Source organism: Anomaloglossus baeobatrachus, chromosome 7, assembly GCF_048569485.1.
Source record: "Anomaloglossus baeobatrachus isolate aAnoBae1 chromosome 7, aAnoBae1.hap1, whole genome shotgun sequence".
NCBI lineage: Eukaryota > Metazoa > Chordata > Amphibia > Anura > Aromobatidae > Anomaloglossus > Anomaloglossus baeobatrachus.
In genome coordinates, this window is record NC_134359.1 from 226,330,321 (window position 1) to 226,347,490 (window position 17,170).

The window sequence follows — 17,170 nt, forward strand, 5'->3', positions numbered from 1 at the left end:
CCCACTGCCAGGAGGAAGTTAACTTTATTCCTCCTGTCAGCGTTTGGCTTCCAGTCATGGGGTGTCGTTGCGGATTCAGTCACCACTCAGTGTATAGTAACTAACAGCCGGGTCTAATGCAGAGCTGACTGTCAGTCAATGCCGAGGGAGCGGTTACAGCCGCCGCTCACTATACTATAAAGTCATTTTCAAAATAGGAAAAATAGGAGATTATCACTGAAGTTACTTAAAGGGAACCAGAGGAGCATTGCAGCTATAAGTCCCCTTACCACTGACAGCTAGACTGGTTTGACAGGTCTCCATAAGGAGAATAGTCTTCCCCCGTGGTCCCCACATAGCTTCTCATACAGCCAGATCAGATACCCACACTTTGCACTGATGAGGGGCAATCACCCCCAAAAATCGTGTCCGCAAATTGGGATTCTGATCTGGCATATATCCTAGGTCATATGAAAAGGCTTGTTAAAAGGCAAATTTTGACTTTTAGGATTGCTGCTTCCAATAGGTGGCGCTAGAGTTTGTCTCCTTTACTGGGGAGACAATTTTAATTAAAGGGAACCTGTCATGTGAAAAAGTTTATTAATCTGAAAATATGGGGTTGATCTGCAGGCTAATAGCATTTTGAACCTGCCCGCATTGAAAGGCCCACTGCGAGGAGGAAGTTAACTTTATTCCTCCTGGCAGTGTATGGCTTGCAGTTATAGGGTGGCGCTGGTGCGGGTTCAGTCACCGCTCAGTGTATAGTGAGCGGCAGCTGTATCCGCTCCCTTTGCATTGACTGACAGCCAGCTCTGCATTAGACTCAGCTGTTAGTCACTATACACTGAGCGATGACTGAACCTGCACCAGCACCGCCCCATAACTGGAAGCCAAATACTGCCAGGAGGAATAAAGTTAACTTCCTCCTGGCAGCGGGGCTCTCAGTGCGGGCAGGTAAAAATGCTATTAGCCTGCAGATTGACCCCATATCTCCCTTTCAACACTCTTGCACCCCTCCAATCTATCCTGAACTCTGCGGCTCGTTTAATCCACCTCTCCCCTCGCTATTCCCCAGCCTCACCACTCTGTCAATCCCTTCACTGGCTTCCCATTGCCCAAAGACTCCAGTTCAAAACATTAACCATGACCTACAAAGCCATCCACAACCTGTCTCCTCCTTACATCTGTGACCTAGTCTCCCAGTACCTACCTGCACACAACCTCAGATCCTCACAAGATCTCCTTCTCTACTCCTCTCTTATCTCCTCTTCCCACAATCGCATCCAGTATTTCTCCCGTGCCTCCCCCATTCTCTGGAACGCTCTACCTCAGCATATCAGACTCTCCCCTACCGTGAAAAGCTTCAAGAGGAGCCTGAAGACCCATCTCTTCCGACAAGCCTGCAACCTACAATAGCCCTCAGTCCAGTACACCACTGCGCAACCAGCTCTGTCCTCACCTATTGTACCCTCACCCATTCCCTGTATATGTGAGCCCTCGCGGGCAGGGTCCTCTCTCCTCCTATACCAGTCTGTTTTTACTGTTAATGATTGTTGTACTAGTTTTTATGTATACCCTTTTTCACTTGTAAAGCGCCATGGAATTAATGGCGCTATAATAATAAATAATAATAATTAATAACCTTTCTCACATGATAGGTTCCCTTTAAGTAACTTCAGTGATGATCTCGTATCTTGAAAATGACTTTTGGCTACCAGTGTCCAAGGCATTGTCCAAAATAAAAACAAAAATAAGCCCATTTTTAATCTCATACAACCCCTTTAACCAGCACATTTATATTTTGCTATTAAAATTATCCCAATTGAATTGTACTGGACAAAAACACATTAAGTATTAATGAAACATTTCCAAACTCAATATTTTTTCAATCAGATGTTTGGTTTTATGCAAGTTCGTATAAATTTTTATTATGGGGAAAAAAGTTACATTCAGTGCAGTTTTTATGGCCAGATCTGCAGTTTATACAATAATTAACTTCAGTTTTATAGGGAAATACAAAACACAGTGAAACATTGCATATTTGACTCATCCTTCCAGATGACTTAGAAGTTTATTTCACATGTTTCATATAAAGAAATACAGCTCAATATCATTCAGTACTCACAAGAAACCACAGCTTTATAAAAAAAATATTCAAGTTTCATGTACAGGAAAGTATAGTAATTTTTCGAAAGCCAGAACATCTTGCCACCAAAGGGTGCCTTCACACAGAGCATTTTTGGGAAGCATTGTTTTGCAGTTTCTTACTTAGTCTTTTTTTCAGATGGTCTAAAATTGCTTTAAAGCGGTTCTCCACTACTTGGCCAATCATATCTCAATTACTATATTTATTTCCTCATGTAAAATGATAACAGTTATCGTTACCTTTGTTGTAGGCGCCGTTCCAGCAATGTCGGTACTTGCTCTCCCAGGGCTCATGTGACATGTTACATGAGCCTCAGGAGAGCAAAGGTTGATATTATTTTACATGAAGGAAATATGGAGAATGAGAATGTTAATAAAGGAATAGGTGGACAGTAATACTATGACAGATTATAAAACTTGGTGTTATTAAATTTAGAAAAATGAAGACATAGGGGAGATCTTATTACATTGTACAAATACTATACAGTATATGAAGAGACAGTACATAGATGTTTTGAATTATCAAATGCATACATTACCACCTTTGAGATCCCTTTAATTATCATGAGATCTCATCAAAGCTATAACTAAAAGAGTGATATGAATTATATTGAGATATATATATATATATATATATATATATATATATATATATATATTTATATATATATATACATATAATATATATATATATATATATATATATATATATATATATATATATATATATATATATATATAGTGGAGGAAAAAGGTATTTAGTCAGCCACCAGTTGTGCAAGTTCTCCCACTTAAAAAGATGAGAGAGGTCTGTAATTTACATCTAGGTGACCACAACTATGAGAGACAAAGTGAGAAGACAAAACCAGAAAATTACCTTGTCTGATTTGCCAGGATTTCTTTTGCAAATTATGGTACAAAATAAGTATTTGGTCAATAACAAAAGTTCATCTCAATATTTTGTTATATATCCTTTGTTGGCAATGACAGAGGTGAAACATTTTCTGAAAGTCTTCACAAGGTTGGCACACACTGTTGGTGGGTTGGTGGTATGTTGGCCCGTTCCTTCATGCAGATCTCCTCTAGAGTAGTGATGTTTTGTGCCTGTTGCTGGGCAACACAGATTTTCAACTCCATCCAAAGGTTTTCTATGGAGTTTAGATCTCGAGTCTGGCTAGGCCACTCCAGGACCTTAATATGCTTCTTTCGAAGCCACTCCTTCATTGCCCTGGCGGTATGCTTGGGATCATTATTATACTGAAAGCGCCAGCCACATTTCATCTTCAATGCCCTTGCTCACAGAAGGAGGTTTGCACTCAAAATCTCATGATACATGGCCCCATTCATTCTTTCATGTACATGGATCAGTCGTCCTGGTACCTTTGCAGAGAAACAGCCCCAAAGCATGATGTTGTAACCCCCATGCTTCACAGTAGGTATGGTGTTATTTGGCTGCAACTCAGCATTCTGTCTCCTCCAAACACAACAAATTGTTTTTCTACCAAACAGTTCTACTTTGGTTTCATCAGACCATATGACATTTTCCCAATACTCTTCTGGATAATCCAAATACTCTCTAGAAAACTTCAGACGGGCCCGAACATGTACTGGCTTAAGCAGGGGAACACGTCTGGCACTGCAGGATCTGAGTTCCTGAGTGTGGTTCTGGCATTTTTGCTCACTGTTCTTGTGATCATTTTGACCCCCATGGGGTCAGATCTTTTGTGGAGCCCCAGATCGAGGGAGATTATCAGTGGTCTTGTATGTCTTTTATTTTCTTATTATTGGTCCCACAGTTGATTTCATCACACCAAGCTGCTTGCCTATAGCAGATACAGTCATCCCAGCCTGGTGCAGGGCTACAATTTTCTTTCTGGTATCCTTCGACAGCTCTTTGGTCTTCACCATAGTGGAGTTTGGAGTGTGACTGTTTGAGGTTGTGGACAGGTGTTGTCACGCTGTACTCTAAGATGTACAATAGCAGTACAGCGCAATAATGTGGGACTGAGAGGATTCCTGAAACTATCTGAGAAGGTAGTTAGCTGGTAAACCACTAGGGGGCGTAAAAGTGGAGGAAACGTATGAGCAGGGAATTCCCTAGCAGAGGTTATACTAGTCAAGCCCACCAGATGGCAGTAGAATCATCAGAAAGCCGTGTCACAACATGAGGTCTTGTAAGTATACAAGGGCAAAGTCTAAAAGTAGTCAGAGGGAAGCAAATAGTCAGTAGCCGGGAAATCAGAGCTTAGAAGCGAGGGGGAGTGGGAAGACAAGACAGAATAAAGGTAAACATATAAGGAACGAACAGGGAGACAGCGGGAGAGACACTGATGGAAACAGACAACAGAGGAGGTTAACAGGTCAGGTGAACACGGAGGTCAGGAGGGGGCAGGGCAGACAACAGGTCACTCAAGAGCAGAACACAGCAGAGCCAGAAATATCACTGGCGAAGTCCAAGAGAAACAGTGCCCTAATAAAGCAGCCTGACCTCCAGAACGAGGCAGAAAGGATTAACCCCTAACGTGACCTGCATCAGAAGTGAAACTAAAAAAAAGGCTCAGCTCCAGCTGAGCCAGGAGTCAATCATGACAGGTGTCTTTTATACTGATAACAAGTTCAAACAGGTGCCATTACTACAGGTAATGAGTGGAGGACAGATGAGCCTCTTAGACAAGAAGTTACAGGTCTGTGAGAGCCAGAAATCTTGCATGTTTTTAGATGACTAAATACGTATTTTCCACCATAATTTGTAAAAACAATTTGCCAAAATCAGACAAGGTGATTTTCTGGATTAGTTTTCTCATTTTGTCTCTCATAGTTGTGGTCTACCTATGATGTCAATCACAGACCTCTCTCATCTTTTTAAGTGGGAGAACTTTTACAATTGGTGACTGACTAAATACTTTTTTCTCCACTGTATTTTTTAGAGGATAAACCAATGAATAATAGTAACCTAGAAAACTTAACCACTACTGATAATAATACAAATTGTTTTATTAAATATTTCATTAAAACTATTTCACAAAAAAACAAACAATCTTCAATTTGCCATATAAATTTTGATTTCCAATTGATTTGCTGGTCTCTAATAGAAATAAAATCTGACAAACTGTGTAACATATTTTTCTCCATACCATTGTTCTGCACCTTGACTACTGCATATAACAAAGGTTCCTTGGATAAACCCTCAATTGAGCAGAAAAGTCCTAATCTTCATAGAGACTATGGCCCTATATTTGGGAATCGCTGTTTATACAGATTTTCTCTAGTTAAAGTGGTTGGACAACAAACCATGTTAATTTGTTGATTTTAATCAACAGATCTTGGAATAATAATAATTTTCACAATTGAATATGTTTAAAAAAAATTTATGTTTAGATAATTTTATTGTCACGAGTGTGTTGTACCCTGCTGAGACCTCAGGGGGATCTGAGATCAGAAGACCACAGTGTTTTAGTTGATTACAGATCCTCTTTAAATCCTGCTCATCGTTTATCCCGAGTAGGAGCGTATTTAATTCTATTTGGTACTAAAGGGGATAAGGTTTATTTTCTATCCTGCTGAGATTGACTTGTAGTTGTTAATCTCAGCTGCAGCCAGGCCCTTCTGCTATATAAAGCCACTCCTTACTCTCTCCTGTGCCGGCTATAGTTCATTCTATGCTGACCTGTGAAGGACCTGTCTCTGGTGAAAGCTGTGGTGATGTTTCCAGTGGATTCGGTGGATTCTCTTTCTGGAGAAGAACTAGAGTTTTTCTTGAATCTGTCTCACTTATTTGTCTCCTCTTTCTCATGTTGTCTTTAAGTTAGTAGTAAGACTAGTGACTTGCTGGTCTGCTCACTAGTCAAGCCTAGTTCAGGGTCAGCCAGGGCTTAAGCACGTAATTGTGCACAGGGGAAGGACCCATCTAGGTACGATCAGGAGCTCAGAGATCAGCCACAGGAGAATTAGGTGGTGACCCCTCTCCATTTTCCCTATTGTCAGGGCCTTCCATTGCATCTTCCCTGGTTTACACCTCCTCTTGTTTTGCATGCCAATCTGGCAGCTCACCAATGGGGCAGTGCAGTCCGACAATCCGGCACTGAGTTCACCTAAGGTCACAGCTGGCAGCTCATACACAGGGTACCATGAAAACCACAAGAAGTGACCTCAGGTGAACTCAATATCGGACTGTTGGACTGCGCTGCCGCTGTGACGCAAAGTAAGACAGTCCGGCTTGTAGTTCACCTGAGGTCACTTTTGGCAGCTTCCATGCTGCTCTCAGATTGCCCGGGAGGCCGCTGTGAGTGTTTACTTGTTCTAATGTTACCGCTCACCATGGCCTCCAGATGTAGCAGAGCCCCAGGATTGTCGTGGGACGTTATGTGGATTACGTTGGACCTGCTGGGGTGTTCTTGGGGTTAATAAATTGGTAAAAAAGGGTGTCTCATTTTTTAATTATTTAAAATCAAAGATTTTTGTATGTTTATGCTTTTTTTCTTTTTACATACAGGCTTGGTAATGGGGGGGTCTCATAGATACCTTCCCATTACCAACTCAGGGCTTGATGGCAGCTGTGATAATTGACAACTCACAGCTGACATCAATCCCATATATTACTCCAATTGCCACCACACTGCAGTGTGATTACCTGCAGTGGTCATCAAAAATGTTACTCACAGCAGGATAAAGCAGTGGTGAACTGCTCAGGCTAAAAAATTAATGCACTACCAGGATGCAACCAAACCCCCAATAGATGGAGACATCACATGTGCAAGAGGAGCAAATCACTCACACAACTCCCAAACATGGAGGGGGTGATCGCTAGATAATAAAATTGCACACTAGTGGCTTGCATAGGGCGCTGTTCACACTTACAGGTGCATAGTATCCTAGTCAGCAGCCTATTACATGCCCATACTAATCGACCAGGTGGGCTGCCCGGTACTTATGTGCACCATATAGGGACGGGGACTCCATTATGCAAGTACGAAATATAAAGGGGCCTGGCTGCACCCTGTATAAAATGTTATGTGCAGAAAATATATACAAAATATCTGAGGTATTAGTCGATATTATGGCCAAAATAACGGTAGCCTACAAACCACGTCACGGTTCCTCATACTTGTAGGTCCCTACACTAATCTATACATATAGAAAAACAACAAAAAGAGGACTAAATATCCTCCACAATTTAAAATACTCACAGCAGGATAAAGCAGTGGTGAACTGCTCACGCTCAGGCCAAAAACGAATGCACTACCAGGATGCAACCAGACCCCCAATAGATGGAGACATCACAGGTGCAAGAGGAGCAAATCACTCACACAACTCCCAAACATTGGAGGGGATTATCACTAGTTGTGGTGCACATAAGTACCAGGCAGCCCGCCTAGTCGAATAGTATGGGCATGTAATAGGCTGCTGACTAGGATACTATGCACCTGTAAGTGTGAACGGAGCCCTATGCAAGCCACTAGTGTGCACTTTTATTATGATGCGATCACCCCCCTCCATACTCTGGAGTTGTGTGAGTGATTTGCTGCTCTTGCACCTGTGATGTCTCCATCTATTGGGGGTCTGGTTGTATCCTGGTAGTGCATTAGTTCTTTGGCCTGAGCAGTTCACCACTGCTTTATCCGGCTGAGTATCTTAAATTGTGGAGGATATTTAGTCCTCTTTTTGTTGTTTTTCTCTAGTTATCAAAAATGTGCAGGATCCCACGTTGTTTTTTTTAATATTTATTTAATTTTTTTTTTATTTTTTTTTAACGACGTGTGGGAGCTTATATTTTTACTAAACAGCCAAGATAAAGCACACAGCTGGGGGCTGCAGCCCATATTTGTCTATTTTACTTGCGATGGTTATCACAAATAGCTGGGGGACCGCACATCATTTTCTTTTTCTCACAGCACCTACCAATCACAGTAATGCCAGAGCAAGGATGGCTATGTGACGCCCCCTGGCCTATCAGGTTGTCACATGGTATTGTGCAATCTGCCCCTCTGCACAGTATCCATCTCCTCCTTGGTTACGGGTCCCTGACCTTTGGTGTTGCCAAGAACAAGCTAATCAAAATCCTAGATACACTCTGCACTACACCCACCAGATACACCAGTGGACAGCCTGAAGGGAATAGGGTTGCCCACTGGGGGAGTTAGTTAAGGGGAGGTCAGGAGTGTCAGGAGACAGTTGAGTGGTGACTCTCAAGAGGAGAGGTCACAAGTCAGTTGAGTGGTGACTCTCAAGAAGAGAGGTCACAAGGGAGTTGAGCAGTGACTCTCGAGAGGAGAGGTCAGGAGCTGGGCTTCTTGAGACTACTAGGTGGCAGACGTTGGTCTGGGCCTGGTAGGAGCTGGACCTCGGTCGCATGGGATCGTGACAAGGGGCACGGACTGTCGAGGAGGACAGCCGGCGGCCTTGTGCCATCACCGGGCAGGGGCCAGGGCACGACGGGGTACGTGGACCCTAGGACAGGAAGTAGCTTCAGGCGTCCTGGTAATTTAGCCGACGAGAACGGAGCCTTCAAGATCCGTTCTCCACCCGGTCCAAAATCGGGGTACTAGCGCAATGAGAGGGAGAGGACTTTCCTACTACATAGTCCAGAAAATCCCAAGCGTGAACCCTGAGAGCGAGCGAGCAAGCTCACCCAGTTAGCCACACTGGTGAGTGGGACCCAAATAGTTTTATGCTAAAGGGACCAGTTAGAAGAAAAGGTGCCGAGAAAAAGGTCACAGACTAACAGGCAACAATAACGGGCACGGAATCCAGGCGTGCTCCCTCCCAGTGGCAACGGTGTCAAGAACTTTGGTTTACCACAGTTGTCGGTGTCAGCGTTATTGGACTGAGTGAGTAAATAAGTGACCCTTACCATCCCAACGGCAGCTCCCCGCAGCCCTCATCGAGTCCCGGGGTATTCCCCCTACCCGTGGAGGGGTTAAACACCAGGCTGCCCCCACCATCGCCACCAGGTACTCCCAATCGCAGCGGTGGTACTCCACCTTACCACGCACCACGGGTGGCATTACAAACTTTTCACATCCTCCCTTGTAAATATTCCCCTTTTTTATTTCGAGTGGCCGCGCGACCCCAACCCCCGGGTCCGGAGATCCCTCGAGCCACCACGGATCCGGATCCGAACACCCCTGGCTGCTGACGCGGGGATGGCACAGCTACATTAGTATAATTGGCAGGCAGTTCCCGCATGTTTAGTGGCTGAAAATCAGGCATCAAATATGTAGGGAGGGGACTTGAAACGCACGAAGCGGATATCGAAATACTCGACGAGTAGCGAATATTCTAAATACCTTAATATTCATCCCAATAATGAATAGTGCCAAATATATTCGCTCATCACTAGTAGTTACCCTTCAATGTAATACTATTAAATTACTATTACTATTAAATTAAACATTTCATGATAATATCTTACTACCATTCATATTTAAGCTACTTATTTTTATTTACCTGGACATTCTGACATACAAGGTCCATTATCTGCTGCATTCTCTGATGCTCCAACTGTATAAATAAAAAATATCAGATTGAATATCAATTTTAGTCAAATATAAAATATTTATTAATTTTCTGATAGCAGAAACAGCACATAAAAATAAAATAACATGACACATTAAAGTGAAGGTGGAGTAAAAACTATTAAGACTATTATATAACATTTCTTGAGTCCAAGGTGGTTATACAGCAATTCACAATGGTATGTATTCATATGTTGCAGCATTTACATTTCTGCCTATGCACAGTGGCGACAGAAAGAACATGCAGCCCAGTAAGTGATACATCGCTAGAATCAGGTTTCCTACATCATGCTGCTGTCAGATGGGGGTGCAAAAATCTGGTGACAAATTCCTTTATGACCAATTGAGAAGATTTAGTAAAATCTGGTATACAGTTTCCAACATATACAAATGTGTAAAACAGATAAAGGGAATCTGTCACCATGTTTTTGCTCTCCCATCTGAGAACAGCGTAATGTAGGGACAGAGACCCTGATTCCGGCGATGTGTCATTTTTATAAAATCAATATGTTCTCTGCTGCAGATATTGCAGTCATTTGAATGGGGAGCTCTACAACTCCGCCAAAACACTGATTGGCAGCTTCCTGCTCATGTACAGTGTATACAGAAAGCTGCCAATCAGTAGTGTGTGTGGAGTTATACAGAGCTCATGAATGTGCCGGACTACCTGCAGCACGCCAAGTAGTCCTCCAATGATAATCTACTGCTGATTAAATAGTGATTTTATCAAAACTACACTAAGCAGCTCAGTAAGTGACTCATCACTGGAATCAGGGTCTCTGTCTCTACATTATGTTGCTGTTAGATTAGGTGTCAACAACCTGGTGACAGATTCCCTTTAAGCACTTGAATGCTTCTAGGACAAGGGAATAAAATGTTTTGACCCATAGGCTATAACAGTTACAGAATGCACACCAATAACTATGTCTACAACATGACATAGCACCCAGCAGGAGCTTCAGATATCATGGCCATATTATTTCAGGTGCCAGCAAAATATAAGTTGTGATCTAGTAAATGTTTCAATAGGGCAACTTAAAAGAAGTAATTTAAAAATTATTATTTTTTTTTTATCACACTTCTTCAAAAAGTATAATTGGTTGTTGATTATATCAGTACACAATCACATATTAGTGCATATTAGATTGTCTGGTGGCAAATATCTGTGTGTTAATTCATAATTTATGGAAGATGTGGACTGGCCCAAAGGGTAACCAGTGAGTCCTACAGTGGGCCCCTGTGCATGAGTGGTTCTATGTGAGAAGTACCTGGCTGATTACACTTAATGGGAATCTGTCAGCAGGTTTTTGCTACCTCATCTGACAGCAACATAATGTAGGCAAGGAGATTTTGAATCTAACGGAGTCTCACTTAGATTACTGGCTGCAATGGTTCTGTCACAATCAAATAATTGCATTGTAAGCATGTAGCTGAGCCCAGGAGCTGTCTCACCCACACCAGACTCTCTATAGAGAGTGTGCATTTGTACCGCCTCAGTGTTAATCGGGCTGCTCAGATCCAGGATCGTGGCTCGAGGGGGTCGTCCAGACCCGGGCTCGGCGGACACTTTCATCCGTAAAAGGGGGTATTTACAGGGGAGAAGTTTGTGACGCCACCTGTGGGTTGCGGTAATGGAGTATCGCCGCTGCTGTTAGGAGTTCCGGGGCAGATGGTGTGGAGCAGCCAGATGTTAGTTCCTCCACAGGTAGAGAAAGCCCTGGGCTAAGGGTGTTTGGTGGTTATTTGGGAGCGCAGGGTACAGGGCTCAGGGTACTCACTGCGGTAGTCGTGGTGCTGGATAAGGTTTAGAAAGCAGACACATACCAAAGTCTTAAGCCAAAGTCTTTGTGTACCACAGTCACTGCAGAGAGCCCATCCAGGTGTCCGCTCCCACCGGTGTCACTTGGTAATCTGGAGCTCACCTCCGTGCACAATTTAGTTGCCTGTTTGTGGTCTCTTGGCTTGAAGCTGTTGGGGCCTCGCTCACTATATTTGTAGTGTAGCTGGCACTTGGGATTTCAGTGGGTTGCTTTACTTTACTGGAAAACCCACCTATCCCCCGCGTTGTGCTGACGCCTTCAATCTCTGAGCTCCTTGGGAAGTTCGTAAAGATACTCTCCCTCCCAGGTTAATTATCAGGACGTTGAATCGGTTCCTGACGTAGGATCCTGTACCCCATCGTGCTCGGTACCGGTCAGTTCTTTTGGATTTTCTGATGCCAATAGTCCTCCTAGACTATGTCTGTTGCACCCTTTCCCAATGTCACTGCCATTGGTCCCCGACTCCTCTGGTCCCGGACCACCGTCTGCGACCCAACCTCGGTCTAGCACCCCGGGAGCTAAAACTCCAGCTCCTCACTCTTTGAGGGCTCTCACTACTCTTCTCTATTTCTCCCTCCCACCAGTCTGCCTGACCCCTAGGTGGGTGGCCCTATTCCAGCTTGACCAACCCACTGTTGTGTCTGTCAGATCATGATGTGAGGTGTTGATTGGGGTTTGTGGTGCTGATGGAGGTGACACTGGTTTCTTAGGAACCTGGAACCATGGGGGGTAGGTCCTGCACCCTGGGTGAAAGGATGCAGTCCCCTGTGGCACCCTGATCCCGATATACACAGGGGCGCCACACATTGACTGTGAGGTGTCAGTCAGAGCAGAGGGTGTGTCAGTCAGACAGGCTTGCACATGAGTTTCTAGTCCATTATTGTTAATCACAGAGTAATAAAGCCTTTAGATTACATAAACAATTGCACATACTGGAGATATATATATATATATATATATATATATTCAGGCCATGTTTTAGGCCATGTTTTGTAGAGCAAGCCGGATCCTTCAAGCCGCATACAACTGCAACTATGAAAATCGGATCCAGCGCCCATTGAAATACATTGCAGCTACTGCCGCAATGTTCAGGATCCGGTGACATGCAGTTTTTGAATGGAGGTGAAAAACGCAACATGTTGCGTTTTTGATAAAAGCGCTTTGCTTAGTTACACGATATTTACACTGGCTACGTGTGCAGGGAACCTAACTGAACAGGCCGAACTACGGGCCGACAGAATGACGCCCAACACTTCCCCGCTCGGCTCCGCCCTCCCGCGTACTCTGCATGTATACACTGAACACACACACACACACTCACTCACTCACCTGTCCCCAGCCGTGCAGTCCTCGGCACTGACGTCCTCAGCGCCATGGACCCGCTCGGCTCCACCCACCCCGCACTCCGCCCCCACACATATTAGGCTGCTTTCACACTTGCGTTGTGAGGCATCCATCACAGTGCGTGGTGTGACACATGTGACGGATGCGTTGCAAATAGTGAGTTAATAAAGTAACGGATTCCTGTAAAAGAACGTTTTGCGTTTTTTGTTGTTTTTTTTAAAATGTTTCGCCGGGAAAAGGAGATTTGTGGTCGGGAGGAGAGAGAGAGAGGTAACCAAAAATCCCCTGAGTGACCACAGTGAGCCACGCGATCAGCTGTGCCGTCACTCAGGTGCAGTCCTCCACCCGAGAGCTGTGTCCGCGGGTCACCTGAATGAGGGCACAGCTGATCGCGCGGCTCACTTCAGTTGCTGCGTGGAGCTAATAGAGAGGTCGTGTTCTACTGCCGCTCCTGTCAGCTTCATGTAGCAGAGCTGAAAGCGTCGTGGGACCTCTGTGGATTACGTCGGACCTGGAGAGGTATTTGGGGGTTTAATAAAGTGGTGAAAGAGGGGTTTTTTTGTCTTTTATTCCAAATAAAGGATTTTTTCGGGTGTATGTGTTTATTTTCTTTAACTTACCTGTTAATCATGGAAGGTATCTCGGGGAGACGCCTGCCATGATTAAGTTAGGACTTAAGGCCGCTTTACACACTGCGATATCGTGACCGATATCGCTAGCGTGCGTACCCGCCCCCATCAGTTGTGCGACACGGGCAAATCGCTGTCCGTGGCACACAACATCGCGCGGACCCGTCACACTACTTACCTGCCTAGCGACGTCGCTGTGACCGGCGAACCGCCTCCTTTCTAAGGGGACAGTTCGTTCAGTGTCACAGCGACGTCACAGCAGCGTCACTGAACCAAAGCCCAATAGAAGCGGAGGGGTGGAGATGAGCGGGACGTAACATCCCGCCCACCCTCTTCCTTCCTCATTGTGGGTGGATGCAGGTAAGGTGAGGTTCCTCGTTCCTGCGGTGTCACACATAGTGATGTGTGCTGCCGCAGCAATGAGGAACTACATAGCTAGCTGCAGCAGCAACGATAATCGAGAATAGGGGGCATGTCACCGATGAGCGATTTTGAAAGATTTTGCGACGATTCAAAATCGCTCATAGGTGTCACACACAACATCATCGCTAAAGCGGCCGGATGTGCGTCACAAATTTGGTGACCCCAACGAGATCGCTTTAGCGATGTCGCAGCGTGTAAAGCGGCCTTTAGTGGCAGCTAAGGGCTGCTGCTATTAACTCCTTATTACCTCAATTGCCACCTCACCAGGGCAATTCGGGATGAGCCGGGTAGAGTTCCGGGACTGTCGCATTTAATGGATGCGACAATTCCGGGCAGCTGCTGGCTGATATTGTTAGGCTGGGAGGCTCCACATAACGTGGGGCTCCCCTTCCTGAGAATACCAGCCTTCAGCCATGTAGCTTTATCTTGGGTGGTATCAAAATTGGGGGGGACCGCACGTCGTTTTTTTAAAACTTTTTATTTATTTATTTTTTGCACGATATAGACCCGCCCACCAGCGGCTGTGATTGGTTGCAGTGAGACAGCTGTCACTCAGCGTGGTGGCGGGTCTGACTGCAACCAATCATAGGCGCCGGTGGGCGGGGGAAGCAGGTAATACGAGATTGAATAATGAGCGGCCGGCATTTTCAAAAGAGGAAAAGCCGCCAGAGCTTTGTGACAGCCGTGCAGCGCCACGCCCGTGATCGGTGAGTATGAGAGAGGGTGGGAGAGAGGGGGTGAGAGACCAGGAGTGATTTTAAACGATTTAGATCGTTCTGCTGGACATGCTGAGCATGCTCAGTAGAACGTGACGGAATTTGTCAGCGGATTCCGCCGCTTAGCGCATAGCAGCGGAATCCGCCACCATAGACAATCATTAGACACCTTGGCGGATTCCAACGGAATCTGTCAATGTGCATTATTTTAACGACCCCTCCGCCCGACGCTGCGTCAAAATAACGACTCAGCGTCGTCTAGCGGATGCAACGCAGACACTTGCGTTACAGTGCGTCGTCAATACAAGTCTATAGAGAATAGCGCAGTGCGTTAACGGACTGCGCTATTCTCCATAGTGGCGGATTAAGCTGAACGCCAGTGTGAAAGCGCCCTTACCCCGCAGGATGGGGGCACATGTCAGGATGGTGGCTGCACCACGATGGGGGCACATACCAGTATTGGGCCACATCACAGCATCAGCATATTTTTACTTAACTTTACACTGTTCATGGCCTTCTTTCATCACAAGCCATGGACATCATTAAACATTAGACTCATCTATTAAAACTGTTCCTTCTGTTGTTTATCATTTTAAAATCAACAAACAATTATAAGAATAATTAAACCTAACCCATCCAGTCCATTCATTACATTATTATTCAATCTACTAACTTCAGCAAAACATTACGCAATCTACTAAAAAATGCCCCAAGTCTCAAAATTTAAAAATGTCATCATCTTCAATGATAAGAAAAATCAAGAAGATGGAGACAATATACTCATGAGATGCAGCAGGAAAAGTAATGTGGTTTTGAAGTTATTCATTAGGCGATTTTCTACTACTTTCACTGTGACCCGTTCACTTTTCAAAGACAATCAATTGGGGGGGGGGGGCTGGGGTAACCATGAACAAAAGTGTCTTTCCTCCCCATTGACATTTTGCAGTGACATCTGTGGAGACCTGTGGGTAAGGGGTGGATATAGTCTCCATTGTACGATTCTCCTCTTTATCACCAGCATTGTTGTGTGTTAAGTGTTTTATTTCATTGCAAATAAAGTCTCATTAAAGGGCAATTCTCACATTGTGCTGGAAATGGGCAGAAAACAGTAAAATGACAAATATTTAACCACTTTGTTCTGGGGTTACTTAAGCTCTGATAAACCTCCATTAATTATAATGACGCCTTCCACTTTTGTTATATGCTGTATATATCCACAGTAACATATCTGGGGTCCCCACAGCAATTCATGGTCTGTTCGCGAGTTTAGGTTTTACTAATGTAGTCGTCTGTGCAGTGGAGAACTATTACTAGTTGTGTATTTTCCACTAAGAAGAGTCTTGGTAAAGTTAAAGCATAGTTTTGATATTTAAAGCAAAACATTATCTATTTGTGACATTTATACCATTTACTTCAATGGGAAAAAAACAGTATAAAATTCTGCATTTATTTTTATTTTGAACGCAATCATTTTTAAAATGAACCATTTTAGTCTGTGCTCAAAGATTTTAGCTTCTATATGAAATTACAGTTAGGTCCAGAGATATTTGGACAGTGACACAAGTTTTGCCGTTTTAGCTGTTTACCAAAACGTATTCAAGATACAGGTATATAATCTATATGTGACTTTCCTCTGTTGCAGATTTTGATGACATGTTCTGAGTCTGAGTCTCACTTTTTCTTGTGGGACTCTGTTTAGTAAATGGATTCCCTTTCCTTTGGGAAGGAGAGAGTTAATGTCAGTTTGTCAGGTGTTTCAGGTTGGGACCACACCCAGGTCCTATATATACCCTCTATTTCCACCAAAGGGTGCCGGTTATTTGCATTCATTTGGTAGCTTGGCCAGGAGGAGGAAGGAGCCAGAGAAACGTTCTCTGAGACTTGCTTAGTGGGCTACAGCATTGGTTGTTGCTGCACCACTTCTAGATGTGCTGGTTGAACAGTATGGATGTTCTCCAGTAGTTTGTTTTCTTCCCCTCTTTTATGTTGTTTCCACTCGTGTACTTTTAGTGTTTTTTTTGTGTATGGTTGCCGTGTGTACGAATTGTTGTTGTTACCCCTGTTTTTTCTATATTTGTCAGTAGGGAGGTTGACGTCCCCCCCCGGATTGTGGGTTGTGGAGGGGGGGTCTTATCATCAAGGACAAAGACAGAAGAAAGGGCCTAGATTGGAGGCCCGGACCTCCCTACCTTTAAGGGTATTTCTGGGTGTTAGGTGAGCGCAGGGGCCCCAGTCTTAGGGCCTGCAAAGGCTTCCCTGTGTTTCCCCTAGCAACCTGTGACAATATGGGCTTAAAGTACAGACTTTCAGCTTTACTTTGAGGGTTTTCATGTCCTGATTAGAGTAAGGGTTTAGGAATTACAGCTCTTTAATATGTAGCTGCCTCTTTTTCAAGGTACCAAAAGTAATTGGAAAATGATCTCAAAAGCTCTTTAATGGGCTACATGGGCTATTCAATCTTCAATCTGTAATCAATTAAGGAGGGAAAAGGTCTGGAGCTAATTCCAGGTGTGGCATTTTATTTGGAAGCTGTTGCTCTGAACCCACAACATGCGGTCAAAGGATCTCTCAATGGAAAATAAACAGGCCATCTATAGGCT

General features: G+C 44.2%; 1 protein-coding gene across 1 annotated transcript in view; it reads right to left on the reverse strand.

The window, feature by feature from the left end:
• The window catches only part of LOC142245308 (uncharacterized), a 452,975-nt gene that overhangs the window by 419,095 nt on the left and 16,710 nt on the right, over positions 1 to 17,170 (reverse strand). Inside the window, exon 2 of the mRNA XM_075317926.1 lies at positions 9,571 to 9,624. Coding sequence (XP_075174041.1) covers positions 9,571 to 9,624 — 54 coding nt within the window. The remainder of the gene's footprint in view (positions 1 to 9,570; positions 9,625 to 17,170) is intronic.